At 37.7% G+C, this 12,721-nt stretch overlaps 2 protein-coding genes across 2 annotated transcripts in view; one reads left to right on the top strand and one right to left on the bottom strand.

Moving 5' to 3' along the window:
• Nucleotides 1-2,303, top strand: part of SNN (stannin) — a 9,278-nt gene extending 6,975 nt beyond the window's left edge. Inside the window, exon 2 of the mRNA XM_009281657.2 lies at nucleotides 1,732-2,303. Within this exon, the coding sequence (XP_009279932.1) occupies nucleotides 1,811-2,074 (264 nt within the window). The 5' untranslated portion in view covers nucleotides 1,732-1,810 and the 3' untranslated portion in view covers nucleotides 2,075-2,303. The remainder of the gene's footprint in view (nucleotides 1-1,731) is intronic.
• Nucleotides 2,291-12,721, bottom strand: part of TXNDC11 (thioredoxin domain containing 11) — a 42,163-nt gene continuing 31,732 nt past the window's right edge. Inside the window, exons 9-10 of the mRNA XM_019472669.1 lie at nucleotides 11,615-11,695; nucleotides 2,291-5,188 (exon numbers count right to left, since the gene is read on the bottom strand). Of these exons, the coding sequence (XP_019328214.1) occupies nucleotides 4,561-5,188; nucleotides 11,615-11,695 (709 nt within the window). The 3' untranslated portion in view covers nucleotides 2,291-4,560. The remainder of the gene's footprint in view (nucleotides 5,189-11,614; nucleotides 11,696-12,721) is intronic.

Here is a 12,721-nt window from a genome sequence, read left to right as displayed (position 1 = left end):
GCGGTGGTGGATGCCCCATCCCTGGAAACATTCAAGGTCAGGTTGGACGGGGCTCTGAGCAACCTGATCTAGTTGAAGATGTCCCTGCCCATGGCAGGGGGGTTGGAGTAGATGACCTTTAGAGGTCCCTTCCAACCCAAACTATTCTATGATTCTATGAAAGGTATGTTGCCCTCATAGACTGGCACTTAGAGCAGCCAGAAGATACTCCTGTTATTCCATTGCCAGTCAGTGGTTATGTGTCAGCTGAAATGCAGACATTGTTGTTCTGCACTTGCAGCTGACCTTAGAACCACTAGGGACTATATCTGTTGCACCCCCAAACTATTCTATGATTCTATGAAAGGTATGTTGCCCTCATAGACTGGCACTTAGAGCAGCCAGAAGATACTCCTGTTATTCCATTGCCAGTCAGTGGTTATGTGTCAGCTGAAATGCAGACATTGTTGTTCTGCACTTGCAGCTGACCTTAGAACCACTAGGGACTATATCTGTTGCACCCGAAATTGTAGTATTGAGCCCTAACCTGATTCCTACAGCAGTACAGAGGTAAGATGTTCTTGGGTAGGACTGGGTCTGGGTCTACTAAAGTATTCCATGAGTGTCTTGTTAAAGAGCTATAGTAGGAAAGAAAAGGTAATGACTGACTGGCTTTGTCTTATGTTCCAGTTGAAGTGGAGGAACATAAAGCTACCAACTTTTAAAATTTCAAGGTTATTGTTTACAGGCAAGGCTCACATGACCCCTTAAATAGTGCTGTGAATTTGGAAGTGGAAGTAGCAAAAGACATTCCTTATACACTTTTGTCCTGCCAAAACTCTGCAGCAGACAAAGGAAGTCTTGGAGCTCCTCCTCTCTTCCATTTTCCTGCCTGCTGCCTCTGCTCCAATTTCAGCTGCAGTCCTAACACTACCTTGCTCTTGTGGTTTGAAAGCCACTAAGAGGAGCAGAAGCTTAAAGTAGTGATCTTCCCCTTGTGTTTTGTTAGTCTTCAATAAATCTAGCTCTACCTGCTTCTTATGAAAAATGCATATAAAGCAACATCTGTTGTTTTTATCAGCTCAGTGAACAACCAAGTAATTACTAGGTAGTCAACCCTTCTAAACAGACCAGTGTTATGGACAGACTTATAGTAATGCATTAGCATTGCAATTACGTTTGCCATTAGCTTACCAATCCTGGAACTGTTAGTATGCAAGAAGGATGTCTATAAATTAAATTTTAAAAAGGGCTGGACTTCTGACACTCAAATGTATTGTTTCTGTAGGATTCCTTTAGGAAAACTAAACGTAGCTGAATTGCTACTTTGTCATGGATTTAAGAGCTCACCCATGTTTTAGCATTTGTATTAAATAGTCTTTAATTGCTCTATACTAAACTGTATAACTTCCATACAGTCTATTACGTGTCTGCGTCTTGTCTCATCTTCTGTCTCCTAGTAAAAATTGTTACCTCTTAGCAGGCTGACCATGTGTTATCTTGACAAGCATGTCAAGAGTTGAAATAAGTTTAGCTTTCATTTGCTTTAGTTTGATGTGGAAACCTGCATCTTCAAAGGCAGTTTGTTGAAGAAACAGCTTAAAATGAGCAAGAACTGTAGGAGTGCGAGAAGCTCAAAGCACTGAATGCAAGAGCATCATGTGCCATTGTGAAGGATACCAACTGAATATAATGTTGCTGAATATGGTAAACTGCACAACTTCATTAAGTATCTATTTTTCTCCACTGCAGGAGCCTGAAGATGCAGCAAGCCTGATAGTGAGGACCAAAGAATCTCCTTAAAGAAGTCAGACAATCTGAAATATTGACAATGTCTATTATGGATCACAGCCCCACCACTGGAGTGGTGACTGTTATTGTTATTTTGATTGCTATTGCGGCTCTTGGTGCCTTGATACTGGGCTGCTGGTGTTACCTGCGTCTGCAGAGGATCAGTCAGTCTGAAGATGAGGAAAGCATTGTGGGTGAAGGAGAAACCAAAGAGCCTTTTCTTCTGGTGCAGTATTCTGCTAAAGGACCTTGTGTAGAGAGGAAAGCTAAGCTAACTCCAAATGGCACAGAAGTACATAGCTAACTTGGAGCAACACATGTATATGGACTATGCTTATGATGTGTGTAACCAGCAGAATATATTGTGAAGAACCTGGTCACATGCACACTACTCATCAGAAAACACCCTGATGAGGATTAAATAAGCTTTGTTTGCAACTGCATGCACTGAGAAGCTGCACTTTGCATCAACTGTGTATCCTAATTCCTCTATGACAGGAGCTGACTCACCTGGCATAACGTCCATTGCCGGCAATGGACACAGGAATATATTGGTGTGAAGAGACTACTAGTGTTTTTTGTTACTTGAATGTTTAGCTGAGCCTATTTTGTTGGAGCTACTACTGTAATGTGAACTACTTTACAACTGTGAACTGTAAATAGGCTGCCAGAAGCTTTTTGCTTTGTGTTCCACAGCACATGGGAATAATATGATGCAACTGTAAATAACACACAAGGGGACTCCTGAATCACAACTATAGATGGGATTCCAGACCTTCAAAACCAAATCTGCAGTTAAAGCTTGCTTCTGCTACTAACTTGAGTGCACAGCCATAAAGTCAGAACTCGTACTCTTGACAGTTTATTGGACTGACGCAGAATACTTTCTTTGAAAAGAAGGTATAAGCCTTCGGTAACATGTTGAGGGAGGAAACACAGGAGCTGCAAGAAAGGAAGTGATTTCCTTTAGTTGCAGCTAGGTAGGTCAAGCTTTTGGCTGCTAGAACTTAGTTCTCCAACTATGTAGCTACTGCAAGGAAACTGCCATTTTGATGGATTCCAGCCTGGGAACTAATGATGGATACTAAACCCTCAGGGATGATCCAGAAGGTTTCCAGGAGTCTGAAATGGCAGTAGAGCAGGCTTTTCTGCATGCTGAAACTGCAGAAGTGATTACTTATTAAAACTGGCATAAGTGCAGTTTTAATATGAATTTTTCCTAGAACCCCTGTTTGTGTACTTAGCAGTTAGGGTATATGTTAACAGCCTGTTGTAAAAAGGCATTTTAGTCTATAACCAGTCAACTACAGAATTCAGTTAATGTATCTTGTAGATAACTCTCTTGATTTAACTGTACTACTACAAGATAAATTTCAGTCTTTCCTACAAAAACAAATGTTGATATCGGGAAGCAAGATTGCTGATTAGTTTGTTAAAGGTTTTTAACTAGCAATGGTGAAGTCCTTCCAAATAAGGACATCCCTTCCATTTCCAGCCCTGTGCTATAGTTCAGCCATAGGAACTGTAAAAAGAATGTGTTAAATGGTGAGTTCTGGACCCCAAAGGTTTGGGGGGGAGGAGAAGGGGCAACACTGAGCCACCAATGGCAGCTTACATATTCTAAATCTCTTAGGGTGGGCACATATGCTTTGAGGCCACTGACCTGTTTTCTATGACTTTATACATAGCTTCCTTTGCTTACTGAAATTTTTAAATGCTTAATTGCTTAGGAGAAAAAAAGCTACTGTAAATCTGTTCCCTGAGATAAGTTACAAATAATGAAGTCTAAGTTCTTCAGCTCTAGAGGAAGCATTAGACTTGCTTCTTGTACCTGTACATACAGAATAACTAAGTAACATAGGCCTAGCAAGCTTGCTTGAGAATTATAACTATATGCAAGACAACACTGGCCTGGACAAAAACTCTTGTCCCTTTCTTCTACAGTAAGAGGTTGACTTGCATTTTTAGTGCTACATTTGCCTTTTTTTTTTTTAATTGAAGGCTATAATTTGAAGCAAAATTAATGCTGTCAGTAGCAGAAAGCTCCTGGTGTTGCCTCCTGAGTACAATATGTGGTACAGCTGATAGAGGGCTGTTCTTGCCCTGGCATGTGCTTTTTTTTAAGATACCAGTCTCATGAGACTTGCACATATAGCCAGACCCATACACTTAAACTGCTGTATTCTAGACCTCTTACAAATCAAGGAGAAAAGGATTAATTCATTAAGACTTTCTTTAGTTCACACATGGCTCTTGCAGGTTTCAAGACAGTCAGATAACTGGTATACAAAAGTGATACAAAGTGCTGAAGTTCTAGAACAGAATAGTTGTAGCAAGATGACTTTGTCCATTCAAGTTTACTGATTACACAGATGAAAGATCTCTATTTTAATTCAGCAAAGAGAATGCAGTGTAAAGGGCAAACTTCAGAAATTATGGAAAAGTATAAATCAAAGGTCTAATTTGTCTTCTAGCAGCTGTAAGAAAGCCAGTGAAAAATAACTGGTCCTTAGTCACAGGTGCTTCACACTGCTGCCCCTGAAAATCAGCCTCTTCAAATGTATAGGTGTTTGCAAGTTAGTACAATAGTAAAGTGCAGAAAGTGTTTTCCATTCTCTTCTTCTCTTTAGATGTGGGTATCTAATAAGTTGTTCAAGTATACAAAAATACTCCATTTGATTTTTCTTTTTCTAGATTGTGTGGGGGAAGTAGTCTTTACTTACAATGAATTTCAATAAAATTTGCATAAATACCTACCCAATACTGTTTCATTTGACTTTGTGTAAGCAATCATTCTGTCCTGTTTCCACTACTGTGATCTGTCTCTATGGTATCAATATTATCAATCCTTTTTTCCTCTACTGTGGCAGTAGCTGTTGAAACTGATACATCATTATCTTCAGAAAGTGTTCGTTCTGACTGAAGGGATTCTTTAATTTCATCTTTGCTCCGTAGCTTTCCTTCCCTCGATGCCACCAGGATTCTCAGTAAAGTATTCTCTTTAAGGAGGTTTTCTGATGCATCAGCTAATTCTTGAAGCTTTTCAGCCATTTCTAATAATTCTTGATTCTTCTGGTCATATGTGGCCTGTAACTGCTCACTGTGGAGCTGCAGAGTCTTGTGCTGCTTTTCCAGTGTGTGTTTTTGCTGCTGTAGTCTATGTTCCTCTCTCCTAGCTTCAGAAAGCTGTGCTTCAAGCTGGTCATGGGCCTGATGAAGGGCACCGATTTCTGATCTTAACTTCTGAATTTCTCTCTCTAAGTGGGAGATGTGTCCTTGCTGTAGAACTGCCTCTTCATGTAGGCATTCTTTGGTACAGGGCTCTGATGAAGAAAGACTTGAGTGATGTAAAATAAATTTAAGGAGATTAGGAAGGTTAACTGAAAAGTCTTCAGGGAACTTCACACTTTGTTCCTTCCTACAAAGACATAACAAGTTAGTATTAAAACATTCAGATAGGTAAGCAATGATAATTTTATCTAAGAATCTGCTGTTCAACTCCAACTTGATTATCTTGGTTTTTATCAAGAATGGTTAATATAGCAGCTAAGAGAAACGTGAACTCATGTAATAAAGATGATAGAGCACACGGTATTTTCTTTTGATGAAGCCTTTTACCTGTATTCCAGTCTGGGTGCTGTAAGCATCTCTGCACTGGATTGGTATTTGTCTGAGAGCAAAATTTTTTGTCAAATTTCAGGAAACAAATTTTACTCTTAAAAAAAAGTATCCCAGTTATGGGTTATGAGCTTGAAGTAGATATTGTTGCATCACTGTTGGGCAGGTGTGATCAGAGCTTACGGATATTAGCATTTGTTAGTAAGTTGAAGGACAGCATTTAAGTGTTCCTAATTCTACATACATTGTTAGAAGTTAAGTCCAGATGTATAAAGCTATCTGATGGGAAATGACTATTTTGAGCCTATATATGTTATCCTGGAAGAAGAGCTTAGTGTGTTCCAACATCAGAAGGGTATTACAAGAAGCAGAAAAGTACAATTTGCTTTTAAACAGTAAGCAGTCACTTTAGTCAGAAGCAAGGCCCTTTTGCTGTCAAAAAACCAACTCTTTTTACTTGTTCCTCTTACTTCTTTCTCTTTATGCCACTGAGGTGATCAAGGAGGCGAACCAAATAAGTTTTTGGGTTTTTTTGGTGGTTTTTTTTTTCCCTGAAGCTCATTATATGGCTGTGAATACTAAGCCCAGCATATGAAGAGGTAGGCCCGTTGCTTTCTGCTACAGCATAAACTGTTATTCTTAACCTGACAAGAGTCCAAGCTGCTTGAAGACCAACAACTACCAAGTTTCTTCCTCAAGACTACTAGCCATCAAAAGACACCCACAACCTCCAGCTATGTCAAATGTTAAAATTATTGCCCTTTTTGGACCACGTGCCTACTTCTATCACAAAACGTAGGAGGCTGAACTGTCCTCTGAGGACCAGACAGGAACTAACTCTTAACCTTCTCTTTCTGAACCAGTTACATCTTCAACCTTTCACTGAGCATGCTGCAGTGTAACATGAGTTTGCTGCCTCCTGACTATTGCAGTAGAGCTACTTACACGTCAGTATGTTTAACTGGGAAGCTAGATAATAGTTTATCGCTTTGTATCATCTTTAGCCTTCACCAGTTAGAAGCATATTCTCTCTTTCATTAGGGAGCCATCAAAACAGAGAAGAAAAGCTTAGCTTACTTCCCTTTGGTTGCCAAATTCATAATCAGATTAATGGTACGTAGCATACATTCAGACATGGGTTAATTACACAAGTCAGAAAAAGGATATAGGATAAACCCAAACAAAAATTATTCCAAAGCAAGAAAGCCACATTCAAGTATAATGCCTAATGCCTCAAAGTTTACATGCTGCTCATGGACAACTCCTATGTCCCCACATGTGACATTATGTTTCTGAATCGCTTACACTGTGCATCTGAACAGGGGAGTTACTCAAGTTACCAGTTACAGTTGCCTCAAAAATGCTTTCTGCGAAATCCAACTCATTAGCATATGGGATATAAACATATGCTAATTTCATTTACTGAGAACTACTTATTGCATTTCAGGTAGAAGACAGATACCATATTTTATCAGTAATTCAAGAACTTCAGCTAGATGAGGCTCCAGTTCATCAAAATTAAGCTATTTCTGGAAGCATAAGCAACATGATTTTTCTTCCCCCTGCAGACTTTTGGTGATCAACCAAGTTACTCTTGTAATTACCATCAGCAGTTTCTCAGCTGACCATCAGCTCACATCCAAGTTTAATGAATCATGACATGATTTAGGCAAAAAATAGTCTACACTAAGACAAAACTGACTCATTATACAGTGGTAATATTTTACTATATCATCATCCATTCTTACTGATCAAAAACACAGTATGTATCAGAAAAAGCTAAAAGGCTATTTAAAACTAAAAGCAAAACAAAATATTAACAGCATGTGGTGGAAAGAAATTGAGAACTGAGTTAATTTGCAAAAATTGTCTCATAAGGCAAACGCAGAAGGAGCTGCATAGAAAGCCTTAATATGAGGCACCTTTATATTCAAAATTAATACATGACTACTCTAGTAGTGCTACTGATACTGCAAATACTGTCAAAACCTAATTTTCTTGATTACCTAGATGCAGCAAAATATAAAACACGCTGGAGAGGAAAAGCAGGAGAGAAAACAATGACTAGACGTAAGGTACCTTTATGAAACCAACTGGAGTATTACAAAAACAATCTTACTAAAACCATGAAGTCTGTCACTCCAGAGACAGTCTAGAGCTGCTTTATAAAACAGACCAAGGCAAAATGAGTATCTATGAAAAGAAATAGGGAACACCAGACTTTGTAGTAACACAGGGAAGATGGTAAGTATTAGAGGAAGCTTCACTTACCATAAATTGTTTTGCTGCTCTAAAACCTGCTTGAGCTATGCTTTAAAATAATTCAAGAAAAACCTTTTCATCATGTTATACATGACACTCACTCTGTCCCCTAGAAGGTACGGTTCTGCAAACTAGATCCTTGTTCAAAAGCAGGAGGGAAAAATCACTTGACTCAAGTTTCCAAATAGTATTTTGGGGCTCATTAACTACAACAGTGGTCTTAAAACTGTAGCCACAACAGTATTTGGAAATCAGTTTCTAAGTTTTTCCAGCCCCAAATTTAATCACATTAGTATTCCAATGGTTGTTAATATGGTTAGATCTAGTAGATCTTCAGCTTATGCCACTTGACCTAATGGAGTAGAAGACAACAGCATACTACTACTACTACTACTACTACTACTACTACTACTACCACCACCACCACTAGCTGTCTCAGTTGTCAACAGCACCTCATGAAACAGCGTGGCTCATCTCAACTAAAATTGAGACCACTCATCTTTAAACCAGCAGGTCCTCTGCTTGTAGCCACTCAAGCCAGCCAGAACTAATGGACTGTGCAAACAAAAGATAGAGTCTGAATGCTGGAAAATGTGCAAAACAGACCCAGTGGAATCTGCAGAACTTGACAGGTACCTGGATTGGGGTATTGGCACTGAAGACTACAGCTTTTGCTAAGCAGCAGATGAAGGTAATGCTGCCTTTATGTAGACAGGTACACACCTTGGAACTACTCCAGCTGAGTTCCTGCTCAATTCACCTAGGGAACAGAGAAGGACTGGAACTGAGCTGGAGGAATGTGGCAGAGGGAGCCGGATCTGAGGCTGATTTGCAAAGCTTCCTGTGCAAAGTAGGGGAGATGATGAGTTGGAAGTTGGGGTGACTCAGAACTGATATAAATGAAACTATTTCTGTACTGAATTAAAACATAAATTTAGAATTTCAAAACTTAAGGCACAGGTTTAAAGATTTTGTTGTAGGTAACACTGCACAGTACCAATAGTCTGAATTACCATTTGCTGATGATAGAGTTCTTGAGGGAGAAGGGTGGAAATCAACATTTGTATCTTACATCGCAAAGAGGCAGGTATTTATTATAGTGCTTGTTTTCATTTCCTTTCTATAAAAACTGTAATTGTCTAAGATTGAGTATTAATCTTTTAAAAAAAGAAAAACAAAACCCAAGGTCAATCAAGTCTAACACATAGGGCATACATGTAACACCAAAAACGTCTGAAACAATAAATTGAGCACTTTTGAAAGCTTGTGGCTCGCTTGCATCTAATGTTTCTTTCTTGTTCCTCAGCCTACGAGAGGCTGGATGCACCTGCACTGTGTGTACTGGTACAAAGCAGAAATGACACACAGGTTTGACACTGGATTTCAGAATTTCTCCCTGCTGCAGACGAAGAGTAGGATTCAGGACGCTTGTATGCCGTTTCCAGGTCCCATCCCAGTCCTAAATGTACTCTCCTGCCCTTTTACATCCCTAACTTTAGAGTTCCTTTTTTTCCTCACCCACCCTTTGTGCCTTTCTCTACCCCACCTTCCTTTTCTTGCTTTATTTTTTCCACCCATTCATGAATCGATTCCTGTTGTCCAACTCAGCTTTCTTTCACCATCCCACAAATTATTCTCAATCCTAGTTGTCTCCTTGAAACTACACTTAGCTGTCCTACACTCTTATTTCTTGGCTCTTTCTCTGAGGTCTTGCTTGCTGTATATAGTTTCACTTCAACAGCATGTACACCTTGTTTTACTGCTAATCTCCTTTGGATATTTTCCTCTGTAGGTGTTAAACTCCTGCTGAAGCTTCATTTGTTTTCTGTTCTAAAGAAACAACGCAAGACTTCTAGAATGCCAACAAATCTGCTGCTACTTTTCTCCTGTGGTAAGTCCAGCACTTGTTACTGAGTCAGAATGAAAACCAAAACATTTTGGCAATATACACAAATTCCCATGATGTAATTCTATAGTATCTGGAAAAGCAATGCTGGGCAATTTTTTTTTTTTAAATTACTGCTAAAAAAATTTAGCCAATAGCATTAAGGACACTAATGACAATTACAGTATCTGCGCTATTTCAACAAAAAATTTTTTAGAACTTTGAAAAAAATTTATTTATGCCCAAGTGAAATGGTGAAGTAGTAAGTGTTGTTTTAAGAAAGAAAAAAGATATTTCAATAACCACAATGTTAGTTTACACAGGAAGTTCTTACATGAAATAATGACTTTCAAGCATGGCTTTCACTTGAAGACTGTATCACATCATTTGAAATATTCACAGTTTAAAAAAAAAAAATCTTATGTTTAAGAAACACTGCAGTAGAACAGCTCAATAAACCCCCTGAAGTCTTTGCAATAGGTTTTCCAGTTTTTCTAGCCACGCAATATGACAATCTTCCAATAACTTTTATACAATTTCCGAACAATTTTGAGAATGTTTTCATTTTAAGTACATTTTCTTACTGTGTCATACTTCTGCTTCTTCAACTACCTTTTTTCACTCCATCCCATATTCTCTTTCTACTTGATCATAACATTCATAACAGTTGTTTGGGGTTTGGTTTTTTTGCTTCATATTCTTTTATGGCAACACAATGATGTCACCAAAGACGACTAATGATATCACAAAAGCAGGAAAAAGAAAATAATTCTGTATTTTTATTTTATCAGGAATGAAAACACCTCTTATTTAATGTACATTTCATACACTGAAATTTCTTTTAATATGAAACGTCTTTCAATACAAAATGGAACATAGCTGACATATAAATGAAATGTAAAACAGAGGAAAATTTAACCCTTATTTTTATTAAATCAGGACAAGATATGAGCTATCTCTATATATAATGCCATTCCTATACTATGCAAAATCAGAGATTTTGCCTTAGATAGTAGCATCTCCTTTAGAGAGCTTATAAAGGCCAGAAGTATTTCAAGTCATTCTCTCTGCCGCTGTTAGACTAGTTATTAGCTGATGGAACACTTCCATGGTTTATGCAGATTGCCAAAGAATCCAATATCCAAAATACAGGTACAGCTCAACACACATACATTCCCCCCCCCAAAAGCCAAACATCAGAACAACGAGAGAAATGCAACCTGAAAGAACTTCAGTTTGAGCAATGAACACTCCAAAGTCCCTCTGATTACGTTACATTCATTCCATCACAGAGGAGCGAGGGAGAAATAAAAATTCACAGATTAGGACCACTGTAATATTTCCAAAGGATGCATAAGCCCTCCTTTAGAGGGCTTTTTTTTTTTTTTTAAAGACAAATTTTTTACTTTACAAACACGTAACAATCTATCTCCTCTCCCTCTATGAAGTCAGGATTGTTAGTTTTTGTTCTCTTAAATGAGACTAAGCTTGGGCTGGATTACTTACTCTCCATCTGTGCTTATTTTTTATTTTTCTTCATTAAAAACAGCAAGCAAATCCTTGCATTTTACTGCAAGAATCCGTTATAATATTCTTTGAGATCTCTCTCAGTTTATCCAATTAGAAGCAATTAGATACAAGTTGCACTAGATCTATGTTGTACCACCATCTACATAATTTCTCCCCCTTTTCCCCCTCCTGTAATCACTCATTAATTTATTTGGACCATGCCAAAATAATAATTTTAAATACAACCAAATAATAAGGAAAATTAACTGAAGAATAAGGTTAGTAATGCTGCTGTTCATAAATAAAGACTTAGAAACAATTAAATAATGACCTTTGGAGAGAACATTCACTATCTGCATACCATCACCTATCCATGCCTGTTGCTGGGGGCGGGGGGTTGTTGTTTTGTTATTGTTGGGTTTTTTTAATTAGAGTATGCATAAAGTAAGAATGCATACATGGAAATGAATTACTGTTTGGCTTTTTTCTCTACTAAGACATGTAACCAGATAATTATTGTAACTTAGTAAAATGAAAGTTAAAAACCCACAGGGAAAATGTTTTCATTACCTCTGATGAGGAAAAAATAAAATGGTTGGGAGACGGTCCGTCATAAATTCCCATGGGAGGTCATTTCGAGTGATATCAATTCTGTTAAGAAAAGACACACTGATGAAGAGAACAGGCAGATGAACAATCTGTATTTTCTTGTAAAACACCATTTTAGGGACTGGGAAGAAGGAAATGCAAGTATCTGTGAAAGTAAGTCTAAATGTGTTATGTCAAAAATATGTTGTGCATACGAGTCAGCAGAATTAGTTACCAATATTCAAGATGATGCATCTCAGCTTAACAAATATCTGTGGGATTTTTTTCCCTAGAAAAATATGTGCAGTATTCCAACTGCTCTCACTCAGCAATTAAATCACTCAGTCACTCATTATGTACACAGCTTCATTATGTACACACCATCCTTCTCTGAAACAGACAGACCTGCCTAGCAGTTTCAATGCGAGACTGAAGTTTTTTCTATTCATTAATTTGTTCCTCAAGTACAACTCTATGAATATTTTCCCCTCGAGTAGTTTTGGGAGTAAATTACTGTGCTTTCTCCAAGGACAAGCACATTGTTGAAGGCACAATTTTTTCTACAGCTCTACGTAGAAAGGAACACAAGATTTTGTGAATGGAACACTTATTCAATTGCTCGTTATGTTTTTCCTCTGCATTTTTAGGTTTTCTTCGATTACAAATAAGTTCTTATTAATCACAACAATTTTATTGTAGAAAAAATAGACAATCACATCAGTAATACTGCAATAAAAATAATGGAGCAAATGAGAAAACTTCAAAGTCGGGAAAGAGAATGGGTGTAAATTTGAGAGTAGCATTACATCTGTGGGAATAAAGCCGCAATTATAAACAGGTGATAACTCCAGATTTTTAACTGAATTTTTTTCCTATACATCTCATGCTGCCTCCTGGAGTAAGTTAAGTCAGAATGAAACAAGGATGCAATCAGAGCAGATGTTGTTAGTACTGATGTATTATCAAATACATGAACAAGAATGTTTGGGTTGCACTGAAACATTAAAAACCCTGTAAACGCCAAACAAAACCATGGCTTTTTTATATATATAAAAAAATATATTTTAATACATATAAATATATATAATA

The sequence above is a fragment of the Aptenodytes forsteri genome, unplaced genomic scaffold (assembly GCF_000699145.1).
Source record: "Aptenodytes forsteri isolate BGI_AS27 unplaced genomic scaffold, ASM69914v1 Scaffold84, whole genome shotgun sequence".
In the NCBI taxonomy this organism is placed as follows: Eukaryota; Metazoa; Chordata; class Aves; order Sphenisciformes; family Spheniscidae; genus Aptenodytes; species Aptenodytes forsteri.
The sequence above is the reverse complement of the archived record's forward strand: the minus strand, read 5'-3'. Positions and strand labels throughout refer to the sequence as shown.